Genomic DNA, 18,928 nt, shown 5'->3' with positions numbered 1-18,928 from the left:
ACACTCCTGGGCCAGACTACACTCAATCATAGGACCTACTGAAGAGATGAGTCTTCAATAAAGATTTAAAGGTTGAGACCAAGTCTGCGTCTCTCACATGGGTAGGCAGACCATTCCACAAAAATGTTGCTCAATAGGAGAAAGCCCTGCCTCCATCTGTTTGCTTAGAAATTCTAGGGACAGTAAGGAGGCCTGCGTCTTGTGACCATAGGGTACATGTAGATATGTACGGCAGGACCAATTTGGAAAGATAAGTAGGAGCAAGCCCATTGTAATTCTTTGTAGGTTAGCAGTAAAACCTTGAAATCAGCCCTTGCCTTAACAGGAAGCCAGTGTAGATAGGCTAGCACTGGAGTAATATGATCAAATGTTTTGGTTCTAGTCAAGATTCTAGCAGCCGTGTTTACATTTACATTTAAGTCATTTAGCACTAACTGAAGTTTATTTAGTGCTTTATCCGGGTAGCCGGAAAGTAGAGCATTGCAATAGTCTAACCTAGAAGTGACAAGAATGGATTAACTTTTCTGCATCATTTTTGGACAGAAAGTTTCTGATTTTTACAATGTTCCACAGATGGAAAAAAACTGTCCTTGAAACAGTCTTGATATGTTGTTCAAAAGGTTGAGAGTGTCTGGTGGGGAGGGGTCATATCTTGTGTAAAAAAGCAAGTCATTAATAATGTTAGAACTCTAAGCAAAGATATTTTAATGAGTGTAAATCCACATCACAAACACACACCAATACTGTTCACCCCTATACCCAGCCTCATTCATCATCTCTCTCTCTATCCTTAATACCATTGTCTCCTTCTGATCCATTGGAACAGGGAACCAGGGGATTTATATCTTAAACCCTGCTCTAACATTCTTCCATTTGGGTTTCACTGTCAATTTGGGTGGATTATATCTAACAAACTGAAGGAGTGAGGGTTCCATCCTCCTGAATCCTCCTGAAGGAGTGAGGATTCCATCCTCCTGATGGAGTGATGGTTCCATCCTCCTGAATCCTCCTAAAGGAGTGAGGGTTCCATCCTCCTGAATACTCCTAAAGGAGTGAGGGTTCCATCCTCCTGAATCCTCCTGAAGGAGTGAGGGTTCCATCCTCCCGAAGGAGTGAGGGTTCCATCCTCCTGAATCCTCCTGAAGGAGTGAGGGTTCCATCCTCCTGAAGGAGTGAGGGTTCCATCCTCCTGAATCCTCCTGAAGGAGTGAGGGTTCCATCCTCCTGAAGGAATGAGGGTTCCATCCACTTGAAGGAGTGAGGGTTCCATCCTCCTGAAGGAGTGAGGGTTCCATCCTCCTGAAGGAGTGAGGGTTCCATCCTCCTGATGGAGTGAGGGTTCCATCCTCCTGAATCCTCCTAAAGGAGTAAGGGTTCCATCCTCCTGAATCCTCCTAAAGGAGTGAGGGTTCCATCCTCCTGAATCCTCCTAAAGGAGTGAGGGTTCCATCCTCCTGATGGAGTGAGGGTTCCATCCTCCTGATGGAGTGAGGGTTCCATCCTCCTGAATCCTCCTAAAGGAGTGAGGGTTCCATCCTCCTGAATCCTCCTAAAGGAGTGAGGGTTCCATCCTCCTGAATCCTCCTAAAGGAGTGAGGGTTCCATCCTCCTGAATCCTCCTAAAGGAGTGAGGGTTCCATCCTCCTGATGGAGTGAGGGTTCCATCCTCCTGAATCCTCCTAAAGGAGTGAGGGTTCCATCCTCCTGAATCCTCCTAAAGGAGTGAGGGTTCCATCCTCCTGAATCCTCCTAAAGGAGTGAGGGTTCCATCCTCCTGAATCCTCCTAAAGGAGTGAGGGTTCCATCCTCCTGAATCCTCCTAAAGGAGTGAGGGTTCCATCCTCCTGAATCCTCCTAAAGGAGTGAGGGTTCCATCCTCCTGAATCCTCCTAAAGGAGTGAGGGTTCCATCCCTCCTGAGTGAGGGTTCCATCCTCCTGAGTGATCCTCCTAAAGGAGTGAGGGTTCCATCCTCCTGAATCCTCCTAAAGGAGTGGGGGTTCCATCCTCCTGATGGAGTGAAGGTTCCATCCTCCTGACTCCTCCTAAAGGAGTGGGGGTTCCATCCTCCTGAATCCTACTGATGGAGTGAGGGTTCCAACCTCCTGATGGAGTGAGGGTTCCATCCTCCTGACTCCTCCTAAAGGAGTGAGGGTTCCATCCTCCTGAATCCTCCTAAAGGAGTGAGGGTTCCATCCTCCTGAATCCTCCTAAAGGAGTGAGGGTTCCATCCTCCTGATGGAGTGAGGGTTCCATCCTCCTGACTCCTCCTAAAGGAGTGAGGGTTCCATCCTCCTGAATCCTCCTAAAGGAGTGAGGGTTCCATCCTCCTGATGGAGTGAGGGTTCCATCCTCCTGATGGAGTGAGGGTTCCATCCTCCTAAAGGAGTGAGGGTTCCATCCTCCTGATGGAGTGAGGGTTCCATCCTCCTGACTCCTCCTAAAGGAGTGAGGGTTCCATCCTCCTGACTCCTCCTAAAGGAGTGAGGGTTCCATCCTCCTGAATCCTCCTAAAGGAGTGAGGGTTCCATCCTCCTGAGGGTTCCATCCTCCTGACTCCTCCTAAAGGAGTGAGGGTTCCATCCTCCTGATGGAGTGAGGGTTCCATCCTCCTGACTCCTCCTGGAGTGAGGGTTCCATCCTCCTGATGGAATCCTCCTAAAGGAGTGAGGGTTCCATCCTCCTGATGGAGTGAGGGTTCCATCCTCCTGAGGGTTCCATCCTCCTAAAGGAGTGAGGGTTCCATCCTCCTGACTCCTCCTAAAGGAGTGAGGGTTCCATCCTCCTGAATCCTCCTAAAGGAGTGAGGGTTCCATCCTCCTGAATCCTCCTAAAGGAGTGAGGGTTCCATCCTCCTGAATCCTCCTAAAGGAGTGAGGGTTCCATCCTCCTGATGGAGTGAGGGTTCCATCCTCCTGACTCCTCCTAAAGGAGTGAGAGTTCCATCCTCCTGACTCCTCCTAAAGGAGTGAGAGTTCCATCCTCCTGACTCCTCCTAAAGGAGTGAGAGTTCCATCCTCCTGAATCCTCCTAAAGGCTTTGGTTCATGATTGGTTGAAGGATAAACATGTGCTTTTAAATGTAAATGGCAGCACAACAAAATATGATAACGAACAGTTATTGTATTAGCTACATTAGTTGAATTAGTGCATTAGCTGCCTTAGCCTTATTAGCTACATTAACTACATTAGTGCATTAACTACATTAGCTGCCTTAGCCTCATTAGCTACATTAGCCTCATTAGCCACATTAGCTACATTAGCTGCCTTAGCCTCATTAGCCACATTAGCTACATTAGCTGTCTTAGGGTCATTAGCCACATTAGCCTCATTAGCTACCTTAGCTGCCTTAGGCTCATTAGCCACATTAGCTGCCTTAGCAGCCTTAGCTACACACCTTGGTGGAATACAATGATGACCATACATGTTTTATTTTCTGGATTGCAGTTGAGTTGAATGGAAAACTGTGTACGCTTAGTTAGTTTTAAGTGCACATCCTTCATATTAAAGCAAACAAACAGTACTGGATACTTTGTTTGCTATGGAGAAGAGAAACATGCCTCTTTTTGTGTGTGTGTTTGGTCAGAGCCCGATGCCACCAGGGAATAATACCACTTGGACTACCAAGACCTGCGATGCCGATGCACCTCAAGGTAAGACTGCCAGCTACACACACACACACGAGGACTATCTCTCGCAGTACAGCGAGATGCTCTATTCTTTCCATACGTAGAGACCTACCAGTCCATCAGAGGAAAGAAGACTCGGGATAAAGAAGGAAGCGTGTAATATATATAATGAACACATTAGAATATATGATCAATGTTTAATATCTCACAAAAGGTGTACATCCCAAATGGCACCCTATTCCCTATTTAGTGCACTACTTTCTACCATGGGCCTTGGTCAAAAGTATTGCACTAAATAAGGACTAAGAGATGGTGGTGTAGAGGCGAGTTATCCTCATGTCCAACAGTGGTGCACAAGACCTTCTTTGGTATCATTCATTATTCAACCAGGATGAATTAATGTCAAGTACAAGCATTTACTGATGGATTACATGGCCTCCTAGCCTCCTCAACAGTTACTACGGTGAAGTCAGCCATGCAGACACAAACGGGAATATGCATCATTCCTATTCCAGCGAGCTGGATCACATGCATTTATTCATCCTGCCTAATGCTCGAGGCAGAGCGGGCCTGTCTTAGATAGTGTATGTTTCCCAAATGGCACCCTATTCCTTATGAAGTGCACTACATTAGACAGAGAGCCTTATCAAAAGTAGTGCACTATATAGGGCAGGGGTATTCAACTCTTACCCTATGAGATCCGGAGCCTGCAGGGTTTTCTGTTCTACCTGATAATGAATTGCAGCCACCTGGTGGGTCTAAATCAGTCCCTGTGTTTTCCATGTTTGGGAGGAAGTGCTCAGGGACGAAGGTGGCTCAGATGTGGGGATACAGTACTTCAGAGAAGTTGGAGTTGTAATCAAATCAAATTTTATTTGTCACATACACATGGTTAGCAGATGTTAATGCGAGTGTAGCGAAATGCTTGTGCTTCTAGTTCCGACAATGCAGTGATAACCAACAAGTAATCTAACTAACAATTCCAAAACTACTGTCTTATACACAGTGTAAGGGGATAAATAATATGTACATAAGGATATATGAATGAGTGATGGTACAGGGCAGCATACAGTAGATGGTATCGAGTACAGTATATACATATGAGGTGAGTATGTAGACAAAGTAAACAAAGTGGCATAGTTAAAGTGGCTAGTGATACATGTATTACATAAGGATGCAGTCGATGATATAGAGTACAGTATATACGTATGCATATGACTCAGAGGGAGAGATGTGGGGATACAGTACTTCAGAGAAGTTGGAGTTGTAAGGTGACTCAGAGGGAGAGATGTGGGGATACAGTACTTCAGAGAAGTTGGAGTTGTAAGGTGGCTCAGAGGGAGAGATGTGGGGATACAGTACTTCAGAGAAGTTGGAGTTGTAAGGTGACTCAGAGGGAGAGATGTGGGGATACAGTACTTCAGAGAAGTTGGAGTTGTAAGGTGACTCAGAGGGAGAGATGTGGGGATACAGTACTTCAGAGAAGTTGGAGTTGTAATGTGACTCAGAGGGAGAGATATGGGGATACAGTACTTCAGAGAAGTTGGAGTTGTAATGTGACTCAGAGGGAGAGATGTGGGGATACAGTACTTCAGAGAAGTTGGAGTTGTAATGTGACTCAGAGGGAGAGATGTGGGGATACAGTACTTCAGAGAAGTTGGAGTTGTAATGTCTACCGCTGTCAGACGCCTCTTCACTCAAAATCCAAAATGCATGTATAGACCACATCACTGTATTTGTGTATCAGCAGTTGACCGTTTTTAGTCCAGACCAAATAAACCCCCATCTGAGAGGCTGAAAGGAAAGAAGCTCTGAGCTGGTGCAGGTGGCTCACAGGGTGAGAGGTTGGATATAGTGGTCTAGTGGAGTTGAAGTCGTGGCTATCATTAACCCACACTGGGTGGTTGCACCAACTGAAATTCTAATGATTTTAGATTAGAGCTAATGTAGATTTTGTAAAAATCAACCACCAACAAACATACCGGTCGGTTGTTGTTTTTGTTCTTTTGCGACCTCTGAAATATTAGCTTGTGCATAATGAAAACAACTAATTAGAATGTTAAAAGTCAAAGTCCAAAAGTAAACGAGTAATTAACTACAAAGTGTGTGTGTGTGTGTGTTTGTGTCATTGCGGTCAATCTAGTGTATCACGTGACAGAGTAATTAGCTAATAGAATAGTGACCAGACTTATAGTGCCTTTCCCACATTTTGTTGTTACAGCCTGAATTTAAAATTGATTACATTTAGAGTTTGTGTCTTTGGCCTGCACACAATACTCCATAATGTCAAACAATAATTATATTTTTTTGACAAATGAAATGCTGAAATGTCTTGAGTCAAGAATGGGGCGGCAGGGTAGCCTAGTGGTTAGAGCGTTGGACTAGTAACCGAAAGGTTTCATGTTCAAATCCCGAGCTGACAAGGTACAAATCTGTCATTCTGCCCCTGAACAGGCAGTTAACCAACTGTTCCTAGGCCAGTTAACCCACTGTTCCTAGGCCTTCATTGAAAATAAGAATTTGTTCTTAACTGACATGCCTGGTTAAATAAAGGTTCAAAAAAATTCAATAAATGTGTAAACATTTCTTAAAAACATGTTTTCACTTTGTTCATGATGGGCTATTATGTATAAAATATATATATTTAATCCATTTTCAATTCAGGCAGTAACACAACAAAATGTTTAAATCAAGGAGTGTGAATACTTCCTGATGGTGTTACATTACAGATAAGTATTGTATTCTGAGTACGTATTCCTATCGTTACATTACAGATATGTATTGTATTCTGAGTACGTATTCCTATCGTTACATTACAGATATGTATTGTATTGTATTATGAGTACGTATTCATATCGTTACATTACAGATAAGTATTGTATTCTGAGTACGTATTCATATCGCTACATTACGGATTCGTCTATGATTTCTCAAACAACAGACATTTTACATAATCGTGTAATTACTTAATTTGACAGAAGGTTTGCAGTTTTGTAATTTCACAGATTCACAGAAGGCCTATAGAAAACTTTCATAGGGAGCGAGGAATGTAATGCTTGGATGACTTGGGTTGTCCTTTTGGCCCAAGACATCCAGAGGAGTGCACTCATATGTAGCTCTGGAATTATAATTACACTGAGCTGGGAATATGTAGCTACTGTCAATATGTCAGTGAACGAGCGAGAGGCAGCCAAGCTTTCATAATGTATTGAAGACAGTTCTTCTCTCAGTGAACCAACGAGAGAAAGAGGCAGCCAAGCTTTCATAATGTATTGAAGACAGTTCTTCTCTCAGTGAACCAACGAGAGAGAGGCAAACAAGCTTTCATAATGTATTGAAGACGGTTCTTCTCTCAGTGAACCAACGAGAGAGAGAGAGGCAACCAAGCTTTCATAATGTATTGAAGACAGTTCTTCTCTCAGTGAACCAACGAGAGAAAGAGGCAACCAAGCTTTCATAATGTATTGAAGACAGTTCTTCTCTCAGTGAACCAACGAGAGAGAGAGAGGCAACCAAGCTTTCATAATGTATTGAAGATGGTTCTTCTCTCAGTGAACCAACGAGAGAGTGAGGCAACCAAGCTTTCATAATGTATTGAAGACAGTTCTTCTCTCAGTGAACCAACAAGAGAGAGAGAGGCAGCCAAGCTTTCATAATGTATTGAAGACAGTTCTTCTCTCAGCACAAGGAACAGTTGTCATGATTTCATAATGTATTAAAGGATTTCTTCTCTCAGTGAACTAACGGTTGAAGTTTCATAATTTATTTCAATCAGTTCTTCTCTCAGTGAACCAACAAATGAAAGGCATCTTTCTGTTTGAAGATGGTTCTTCTCTCAGTGAACCAGACGAGATATTACATGTCTGAATGTTTCATAATGTATTGAAGACAGTTCTTATCTTCAGTGAACCACAGAGGCAGCAGCACATCTCCTTGTTAGTGAGGAATACAGTATTTTCATGGACACAGTTTGACTTTGAAGTGAAGTTCTACATATAGTATTTGAATCTTGGTTGACAGTTTTGACTTGTTAGTTGAATACAAGTATAATGTGTTCTCTTGGACCAACCAGATTTGACTTGTTGAATGTTTGAATACAGTATAGTTGATTATTTCTTGGACACAGTTTGACTTGTTAGTGAATACAGTATCATGTGTCTCTTGGACCCAATTTGACTTGTTAGTGAATACAGTATACATGTGTCTCTTGGACCCAGTTTGACTTGTTAGTGAATACAGTATAATGTGTCTCTTGGACCCAGTTTGACTTGTTAGTGAATACAGTATAATGTGTCTCTTGGACCCAGTTTGACTTGTTAGTGAATACAGTATAATGTGTCTCTTGGACCCAATTTGACTTGTTCATGAATACAGTATCATGTGACTCTTGGACCCAGTTTGACTTGTTAGTGAATACAGTATAATGTGTCTCTTGGACCCAGTTTGACTTGTTAGTGAATACAGTATCATGTGACTCTTGAACCCAGTTTGACTTGTTCGTGAATACAGTATCATGTGAATTTTGGATCCAATTTGGGCTTCCTGTCTGTCACAATGAAGCATCAATCTGCTGCACAGAAGTTGCTCTGCGGGGTTACCACAAATCAATCCTTCTCCAGTCGACTTCACAGTTTAAACCGACGCTATTTTTCACCCTCCGCTTGCCAGATATCACAGCCTCACAATCTGTTTGTGTGGGTTTGGCCTTTTCCATCTGTGGTCACACTCTGTAACCATCCCTCCCTCGCCGCCCACCAGCAGTATCTGGATAAAGCTTCTAACACACACACACACACACACACACACACACACACACACACACACACACACACACACACACACACACACACACACACACACACACACACACACACACACACACACACACACACACACACACACACACACACACACACACACACACACACACACACACACACACACACACACGTACTGTAACAGCTACTGACTCCACATCAGGTTATGTACTGTAGCAGCTACTGACTCCACATCAGGTTATGTACTGTAGCAGCTACTGACTCCACATCAGGTTATGTACTGTAGCAGCAGCTGGCTCTACATCAGGTTGGGGCGGCAGCGTAGCCTAGTGGTTAGAGCGTTGGACTAGTAACCGGAAGGTTGCGAGTTCAAACCCCCAAGCTGACAAGGTCTGTCGTTCTGCCCCTGAACAGGCAGTTTACCCACTGTTCCCAGGCCGTCATTGAAAATAAGAATATGTTCTTAACTGACTTGCCTGGTTAAATAAAGGTAAAATAAAAAATAAAAAAAATAAAAAATGTACTGTAGCAGCTACTGACTCCACATCAGGTTATGTACTGTAGCAGCTACTGACTCCACATCAAGTTATGTACTGTAGCAGCTAATGACTGCAGATCAGGTTGTGTACTGTAGCAGCTACTTACTCCATACTCCACATCAGGTTATGTACTGTAGCAGCTACTGACTCCACATCAGGTTATGTACTGTAGCAGCTACTGACTCCACATCAGGTTATATACTGTAGTGCTTCTAACGCTATGGGAGATGTTAGTTTTTCTTATTTTTTTATTTCACCTTTATGTAACCAGGTAGGCTAGTTGAGAACAAGTTCTCATTTGCAACTGCAACCTGGCCAAGATAAAGCATAGCAGTGTGAACAGACAACACAGAGTTACACATGGCGTAAACAATAAACAAGTCAATACACAGTAGAAAAAAAGGGGAGTCTATATACAATGTGTGCAAAAGGCATGAGGAGGTAGGCGAATAATTACAATTTTGCAGATTAACACTGGAGTGATAAATGACCAGAAGGTCATGTAAGGTCATTGGTGTGCAAAAGAGCAGAAAAGTAAAAACTGTGGGGATGAGGTAGGTGAAAATGGGTGGGCTATTTACCAATAGACTATGTACAGCTGCAGCGATCAGTTAGCTGCTCAGATAGCTGATGTTTGAAGTTGGTGAGGGAGATAAAAGTCTCCAACTTCAGCAATTTTTGCAATTCGTTCCAGTCACATGCAGCAGAGTACTGGAACGAAAGGTGGCCAAATGAGGTGTTGGCTTTAGGGATGATCAGTGAGATACACCTGCTGGAGCGCGTGCTACGGATGGGTGTTGCCATCGTGACCAGTGAACTGAGATAAGGCGGAGCTTTACCTAGCATGGACTTGTAGATGACCTGGAGCCAGTGGGTCTGGCGACGAATATGTAGCGAGGGCCAGCCGACTAGAGCATACAAGTCGCAGTGGTGGGTGGTATAAGGTGCTTTAGTGACAAAACGGATGGCACTGTGATAAACTGCATCCAGTTTGCTGAGTAGAGTGTTGGAAGCAATTTTGTAGATGACATCACCGAAGTCGAGGATCGGTAGGATAGTCAGTTTTACTAGGGTAAGCTTGGCGGCGTGAGTGAAGGAGGCTTTGTTGCGGAATAGAAAGCTGACTCTTGATTTGATTTTCGATTGGAGATGTTTGATATGAGTCTGGAAGGAGAGTTTGCAGTCTAGCCACACACCTAGGTACTTATAGATGTCCACATATTCAAGGTCGGAACCATCCAGGGTGGTGATGCTAGTCGGGCATGCGGGTGCAGGCAGCGATCGGGTGAAAAGCATGCATTTGGTTTTACTAGCGTTTAAGAGCAGTTGGAGGCCACGGAAGGAGTGTTGTATGGCATTGAAGCTCGTTTGGAGGTTAGATAGCACAGTGTCCAATGACGGGCCGAAAGTATATAGAATGGTGTCGTCTGCGTAGATGTGGATCAGGGAATCGCCCGCAGCAATAGCAACATCATTGATATATACAGAGAAAAGAGTCGGCCTGAGAATTGAACCCTGTGGCACCCCCATAGAGACTGCCAGAGGACCGGACAGCAAGCCCTCCGATTTGACACACTGAACTCTGTCTGCAAAGTAATTGGTGAACTAGGCAAGGCAGTTATCCGAAAAACCGAGGCTACTGAGTCTGCCGATAAGAATATGGTGATTGACAGAGTCGAAAGCCTTAGCAAAGTCGATGAAGACGGCTGCACAGTACTGTCTTTTATCGATGGCGGTTATGATATCGTTTAGTACCTTGAGTGTGGCTGAGGTGCACCCGTGACCGGCTCGGAAACCAGATTGCACAGAGGAGAAGGTACGGTGGGATTCGAGATGGTCAGTGACCTGTTTGTTGACTTGGCTTTCGAAGACCTTAGATAGGCAGGGCAGTATGGATATAGGTCTGTAACAATTTGGGTCCAGGGTGTCTCCCCCTTTGAAGAGGGGGATGACTGCGGCAGCTTTCCAATCCTTGGGGATCTCAGACGATATGAAAGAGAGGTTGAACAGGCTGGTAATAGGGGTTGCGACAATGGCGGCGGATAGTTTCAGAAATAGAGGGTCCAAATTGTCAAGCCCAGCTGATTTATACGGGTCCAGGTTTTGCAGCTCTTTCAGAACATCTGCTTTGGGTAAAGGAGAACCTGGAGAGGCTTGGGTGAGGAGCTGCGGGGGGGGGCGGAGCTGTTGGCCGAGGTTGGAGTAGCCAGGCGGAAGGCATGGCCAGCCGTTGAGAAATGCTTGTTAGTGCCTCACTAGGAAGCTATAGACATTGGCGCTACTGAAAGCTAGCAAACTGTTGTGTTTATGTATTCAATGTATGTATTTTATGATCATTTTGCACTCCGGCTAAGACGAACACTTTACAGGGGGAGCAGTATTTGTGGCTATATTGAGACATGTTTGCGTGATGTTCTAGAAACATTTTGTAGTGTTTTCACAGTCCAGTAAGCTGTTGAATGACACCTTGGTTGAGACAGGATGTGGGTCCTCAGACATGTTATTTGAGCAACACACGGTAGCGTTTGCACAGTATATTAAACTATGGGATGACACCTTGCTCTATCCTGGATTGGGATTTGTGAGGAGGATGTGTGTGAGGACATGTGTGGGATGCTGCAGTATGAGGCGGTGTGTGTGTTTGTATGTGTGAGGTGCTACAGTATAAAACCTTTTTGACTACCTCCAGCTAAATTGGTTGCAGAGCGCAAACACTATAAGCCCTGGATGTTGACCAAACCAGTGGAGATGCACAGGGCAGACAGAGGAGATGATTCTCAGGGTTCAGCTCTTAGAAATGGCATAGCTCTTATAAATGGCATAGCTCTTATAAATGGCATAGCTCTTATAAATGGCATAGCTCTTATAAATGGCATAGCTCTTAGCGAAGAAACATTTGAAAATAGCCAACATTTTAACGGAACATGTCCATCCAACTTGGCTTATGTAACATTTTCAGCTACTTAGGAGGGAATGTGTAGCCTCTAAGTGCATCAGAGCATGATACTTGAAATACAGCTTACAGTTTGAAGCACGTTATTAACCCAGAAGGACTATCAAATGCATTGAAATCATGTGAAAAGCCCTCTACACTGGAAAGTGTTTTAGCAGGAGAAATAGTGACGTGTGGATTGAGGGGACAGTAAAAGCCAGTGGCTGAGGGGACAGTGGAAGCCAGTGGCTGAGGGGACAGTGGAAGCCAGTGGCTGAGGGGACAGTGGAAGCCAGTGGCTGAGGGGACAGTGGAAGCCAGTGGCTGAGGGGACAGTGGAAGCCAGTGGCTGAGGGGACAGTGGAAGCCAGTGGCTGAGGGGGGTAGTGAAAGCCAGTGGCTGAGGGGACAGTGGAAGCCAGTGGCTGAGGGGACAGTGGAAGCCAGTGGCTGAGGGGGGCAGTGGAAGCCAGTAGCTGAGGGGGGCAGTGGAAGCCAGTGGCTGAGGGGACAGTGGAAGCCAGTGGCTGAGGGGACAGTGGAAGCCAGTGGCTGAGGGGACAGTGGAAGCCAGTGGCTGAGGGGACAGTGGAAGCCAGTGGCTGAGGGGACAGTGAAAGCCAGTGGCTGAGGGGACAGTGGAAGCCAGTGGCTGAGGGGACAGTGGACGCCAGTGGCTGAGGGGACAGTGGACGCCAGTGGCTGAGGGGACAGTGGAAGCCAGTGGCTGAGGGGACAGTGGAAGCCAGTGGCTGAGGGGACAGTGGAAGCCAGTGGCTGAGGGGGACAGTGGAAGCCAGTGGCTGAGGGGGACAGTGGAAGCCAATGGCTGAGGGGGACAGTGAAAGCCAGTGGCTGAGGGGATAGCCAGGTATTTGAGGTCAGCATGCTGAGGGTGTGCACTGCATCCTTCAACCACTGTATCATTCCACCTAGGCAGCACAGGAACATCCTCATGGTAAATCAGAACAGTAATGATGTACTATTTATGAACACACCCATGATGCACCACAAAGATACAACCCATATTACTGTATGATCAGAACGTGAGGGCTCATGACCTTTAGATGTTCAGAATTACACACCTGTTTGGAAAGGTGTACCCAAAAGAAGAGGATATGGAGCCCCTAGTTGTATTTCTCCTGTTATCCTCAGAGCCATACAATTCTGTCTATAGAAGCAGTGTACATGCATGTATATTTATGGCTGTGGTTATCCCTGCCTGCCTTCCCTGTCTGCCCAAGTCCATTGCCCACTAGCTGTTCACCAGGGAGCTTATCCATTGTCAAGTTATTGAGACACTGCCAGGCTTTTATACAACGGAACATGTACCGCCTCCTCCGACCAGCCTATATGCTTTCAACACTAGCGAACCAAGTGCAGCCGTACTGTGCTGGCCTGATTATGCATCCACCGTAGTGGTTTGAACCGTGGTGGAAAGGACAATGTGAAACGGTAAGAGCCAGCACAGTATGGTTTGGGTTGGCGCTGTAGTGTGAAAAGGGTATGACAGTACCAGCCTTGGCCTCTTTTGGCCGTCTCGCGTAACAGCCGTTAGCACAACGGACTAGGAAGTGTCCAGCTGAGACAACACATGGGACTGGGAGGGACCGTCACTGCCCACCAGAAACGGACATGATGTTGCCACACTTCAAAGAGTAGGCCAGAGTCTGGTTGCGATTGGAATGGGGAGAGATTTGAACACACCCCCTCTCCCTGTCAGTACCAGCCCTTTGCTCTGTGGAGTGTAGTGTTGGGGCACAGATCAATCCAAGCCTTTAGGAGCCTCAATGTGTCTTTTCCGTGAGTGTGGCGGTGTCTTTTTGGTTGTGAGACAGAGGAAAGGGAGGGTTTAAATCACAACTTCATGTTGTCTCTTCCATGAACACGCATTTCCTTTGTGAGACCAATAGGTCTCCTTGACAAAGTGATACAGGGGCAAGATGTCAACTAGAATTCAGTTTCCACATCCACTATTTTGTCTCAGATGTGTCCATGTCAATTCTTTCATTATCAATTCATTAGGTTCTACTCATCTCTTTTGAACACCACGATCAAACAACAATGAATGTTTGCTACTTCTCTCTCTCTTGAAAGCAGTATCCTCAGACCTGGGGACTAGCCACACTCCTATCAGGACCTGTTACCTGCCTTCTGAACTGACAGAGAAGAGGAACTTTCATCACACTTGGAGAAGTTCATTTCAATCATGTTTAGCTACAGAGAAACCCGGTCAGCGAAGAAGAATGATTCTCGCTCTCTGTTTTGCTTTATTCAATTCAAAAGGCTTTATTGGGAAACATGTTTACATTGCCAAAGCAAGTGAAATAGATAATAAACAAAAGTGAAATAAGCAATCAGTAATGAACAGTAAACATGGCTCTCTCCAGTCTTACAGTAATGGATAATATTATCATGTATCTCAGTCGCCACAGCGAGACACAGCCTATGCTTCTGCAAGATCAAGTGGGTTACCATGGCTACCACTCAGCAAGTTTTCCATGGTGAAACAGGGGGTGTTTCAATACATTCAGCTGCAAATCAAAATGACTGAGACATGAAATGCTTTCTGCTCTCTTCTCCCTTAGTGAGATTGGGGTTGACTGACTGTTGTACCTACGTTTCCTACGTGGTTCTGATGACTCAGTGTGTTAGTTAGAGCACGAGGCGTATCTAGCAACACCAGGGTTAGAGCACAGGGCTTAGCTAGCAACACCAGGGTTAGAGCACAGGGCTTAGCTAGCAACACCAAGGTTAGAGCATAGGGCTTAGCTAGCAACACCAGGGTTAGTGCATGGCGCTTAGCTATCAACACCAGGATTAGAGCATGGTGCTAAGCTAGCAACACCAGGGTTAGAGCATTGGGCTTAACAAGCAACACCAGGGTTAGAGCATGGTGCTAAGCTAGCAACACCAGGGTTAGAGCATTGGGCTTAACAAGCAACACCAGGGTTAGAGCATGGTGCTAAGCTTGCAACACCAGGGTTAGAGCAACACCAGGGTTAGAGCATGGTGCTAAGCTAGCAACACTAGGGTTGTGGATTCGTTTCCCGTATGGGCCACATATACTGAATATGTGTCACTGCCCTTATTGACAGTTCTGTAGGTCACTGGATAAAAGTGTCTGCTATGTGAACATATTAGCATGTGCCATACAGAAAATACTCATCTCTGTTAGAGCAGGGACAGGAGAGAAAGTAGCATGTGTTTTATGTAAGCCGTAACCCAGAGAAGAGACTCTAGTGGGTCATGTTAACATATGAGGTTGATCCTGGACTAAGATGGCAGGCTTTAAAACAGAATGTCATCATAGGGCCCTAGGGCAGTGTTTCCCAACCCTGGTTCTCCAGTACTCCCAACAGGACCAGGGTTGGGAAACACTGCCCTAGTGGGCCATGTTTAACATATGAGATTGCTCTTCGACTGAGATAACATGCTTTAAAACAGAATGTCCTCAACGGACCCTAGTGGGCCATGTTAACATATGAGGTTGATCCTGTGTCCTGTCATAATTTACCGTATGTTCATGTCATCTATATCTGATTTGTGACATATGGACGAGTATAAATATGATTTGTGACATATGGATGAGGGTAAATATGATTTGTGACATATGGACGACTGTAAATATGATTTGTGACATATGGGCGACTGTGAATATGATTTGTGACATATGGATGAGTGTAAATATGATTTGTGACATATGGACGACTGTGAATATGATTTTGTCATGTAGGATATTAATTTAATCACCCTGTTGCAGGAGAAATATCCTGCAATGAAGGAAATGTTAAACTTGTCGCTTATTTGAGTTTTAAAAAGGATTCTGAAGTTTGTAATTTCCATTTTTAAATTTGACTTGATCCCTTATCAAAAAATGTATCATTAATTATAATCCACAAAACAATTCACATTTCCTGTCGCTGCAGGATTATTTTCCTGCTGTAGCAAACTGGTTCAATTTAAAATCCTACACCTGTAATAGCCTTTGAACTTGTGATCCTTTTGTAACAATAACTCAATATTACTTCTCAATTTATCTCTTTTACATGAAACCAGATGAACTGTTTAATTTCCCCACTGGAAATTCTGCCAGCACATATGGTCGCAGAATACTTTAACATAAAAACTTGCTATAATATAAAAACAAACATTCTACCTAACCGTTATGTTACGCCTGCTGCCATGGCAACATCAGATTAACAGACAGACAGGCAGTAGGTGCAGGTGGGGGCGGGGTTAGAGGTCAAACTTGTGACTGATTGGCCAGCAGTCCTCGGGGGTGTAGTGGTTTGTAACATGTTGGTGAGCAGGTGCTGAGTGCCAAGCTTCTCCATTATCTCCTCTAAGGTCATTACCACGGCTATTACTCACTCACTCAGCATATAATACAGACTAACGTTTTTTAGGCTGGTCTGAAATGGCACTAATGGTCTAATGCCACTGAGGATTTCACAAAAAGATAGGAAGATATTTTGAAAAGAGTCTCTCTCTCTCTCTCTCTCTCTCTCTCTCTCTCTCTCTCTCTCTCTCTCTCTCTCTCTCTCTCTCTCTCTCTCTCTCTCTCTCTCTCTCTCTCTCTCTCTCTCTCTCTCTCTCTCTCTCTCTCTCTCTCTCTCTCTCTCTCTCTCTCTCTCTCTCTCTCTCTCTCTCTCTCCTCTCTCTCTCTCTCTCTCTCTCTCTCTCTCTCTCTCTCTCTCTCTCCCTCTCCCTCTCTCTCTCTCCCTCTCCCTCTCTCTCTCTCTCTCTCTCTCTCTCTCTCTCTCTCTCTCTCTCTCTCTCTCTCTCTCTCTCTCTCTCTCCTTACCTCCTCCCCATCGCCCACCTTTTCTTATCTTTGTTAGGAATCTGATTAGGTGCTATTGGGAATAGTGCTATCAGACTTCTGAGTGGCACCAGGTTTAAATGAACAGCCTGGAGTGGCGGGGAGAGATGGCACTGCTGGGCCGGGGAGGGGAGGAATTTGGCCCTGCTCCTATTGGGTTGAGACCGTTTGTTTTGGATTGAGAAAGTCCCTTAATTAACACCTTTGGGATTAAAACGGACGTGGAAGGCGAGGGCCCCATTTAGGCTGTCATTCAGATTTCAGGTTTTGTTTGTCTGAAATTGATTTTTTGGGGGTTAGACCTTAAAAACGTCTAAACTTGAGGGCATAGTTAGGCATTCAGCTGCATCAATTATTTATTGAATTGAGGCCATGCAGATGTCAATCAAAGATGTATCCAAGGGTTGCAAAGGGAGGGTATATTACTGGAAACTTTCAAAGTTTACCAGTAAACTACCAGAATTTTGGTAACTTATATCAAATATATAACATAAGAGGGTTTTAAAATAAACATAACCCTAAATATAAACCAACAACAAGGTTGGAGTTAAAACCTACAGGAGGGTCGTTCTCCAGGACCAGGGTTGATCCAGGGTTAGGATCACCACTTTATTTTAAGATTGTGAAATGTCAGAATAATAGCAGAGAGAATAATTTATTTCAGCTTTTATTTCTTTCATCACATTGCCAGTGGGTCAGAAGTTTACATACACTCAATTGGTATTTGGTAGCATTGCCTTTAAATTGTTTAACTTGGGTCAAACGTTTCAGGTAGCCTTCCACAAGCTTCCCACAATAAGTTTGGTGAATTTTGGCCCATTCCTCCTGACAGAGCTGGTGTAACTGAGTTAGGTTTGTAGGCTTCCTTGCTCGCACATGCTTTTTCAGTTCTGCCCACAAATGTTCTATGGGATTGAGGTCAGGGCTTTGTGATGGCCACTCCAATACCTTGACTGTGTTGTCCTTAAGCCATTTTGCCACAGCTTTGGAAGTTTGCTTTGGGCCATTGTCCATTAGGAAGACCCATTTGCGACCAAGCTTTAATTTCCTGACTGATGTTTCTTCAATATATCCACAGAATTTTCCTCCCTCATGAAGCCATCATTTTTGTGAAGTGCACCAGTCCCTCCTGCAGCAAAGCACCCCCACAACATGATGCTGCCACCCCCGTGCTTCACGGTTGGGATGGTGTTCTTCGGCTTGCAAGCCTCCCCCTTTTTCCTCCAAACATAACGATGGTCATTACGGCCAAACAGTTCTATTTTTGTTTCATCAAACCAGAGGACATTTCTCCAAAAAGTACCATCTTTGTCGCCATGTGCAGTTGCAAACCGTAGTCTGACTATTTTATGGCGGGTTTGGGGCAGTGACTTCTTCCTTGCTGAGCGGCCTTTCAGGTTATGTCGATATAGGACTTGTTTTACTGTGTATATAGATACTTTTGTACCTGTTTCCTCCAGCATCTTCACAAGGTCCTTTGCTGTTGTTCTGGGATTGATTTTCACTTTTCACAATTAAGTACATTCATCTCTAGGAGACAGAACGCGTCTCCTTCCTGAGCGGTATGATGGCTGCGTGGTCCCATGGTGTTTATACTTGCGTACTATTGTTTGTATAGATGAATGTGGTATGTTCAGGCGTTTGGAAATTGCTCCCAAGGTTGAACCAGACTTGTGGAGGTCTACAATGTTTTTTTTCTGAGGTCTTGGCTGATTTATTTTGATTTTCCATGATGTCAAGCAAAGAGGCACTGAGTTTGAAGGTAGGCTTTGAAATGCATCCACAGGTACACCTCCAATTGACTCAAATTATGTCAATTAGCCTATCAGAAGCTTCTAAAGCCATGCCATCTTTTTCTGGGATTTTCCAAGCTGTTTAAAAGCAAAGTCAACTTAGTGTATGTTATTATCTGACCCACTGGAATTGTGATACAGGGAATTATAAGTGAAATAACCTGTCAAAAATTGTTGGAATAATGACTTGTGTCATGCACAAAGTAGATGTCTGAACGAACTTGCCAAAACTATAGTTTGTTAACAAGAAATTTGTGGAGTGGTTGAAAAACGAGTTTTAATGATTCCAACCTAAGTGTATGTAAACAACTGTATATAAATGGGCAGGCCATTATTTTGCCTGTCATGGCTATGCCCCCATAGAATGACAATGCCCCCATCACTGAATGGTTTGATGAGCATGACAACGATGTAAACCATATGCCATGGCTGTC

At 44.5% G+C, this 18,928-nt stretch overlaps 1 protein-coding gene across 1 annotated transcript in view; it reads left to right on the top strand.

Annotated features, from left to right (window-relative positions):
* The window catches only part of LOC124042228 (lysosomal cobalamin transport escort protein LMBD1-like), a 148,218-nt gene extending 143,905 nt beyond the window's left edge, over positions 1-4,313 (top strand). Inside the window, exon 14 of the mRNA XM_046360645.1 lies at positions 3,585-4,313. Coding sequence (XP_046216601.1) covers positions 3,585-3,731 — 147 coding nt within the window. The 3' untranslated portion in view covers positions 3,732-4,313. The remainder of the gene's footprint in view (positions 1-3,584) is intronic.
* The last annotated feature ends 14,615 nt before the right edge of the window (positions 4,314-18,928 follow it).

Source organism: Oncorhynchus gorbuscha, linkage group LG08 (assembly GCF_021184085.1).
Source record: "Oncorhynchus gorbuscha isolate QuinsamMale2020 ecotype Even-year linkage group LG08, OgorEven_v1.0, whole genome shotgun sequence".
NCBI classification, from domain to species: domain Eukaryota; kingdom Metazoa; phylum Chordata; class Actinopteri; order Salmoniformes; family Salmonidae; genus Oncorhynchus; species Oncorhynchus gorbuscha.
Note: the sequence above shows the minus strand (reverse complement) of the source record. Positions and strands in the feature narration are given on the sequence as shown.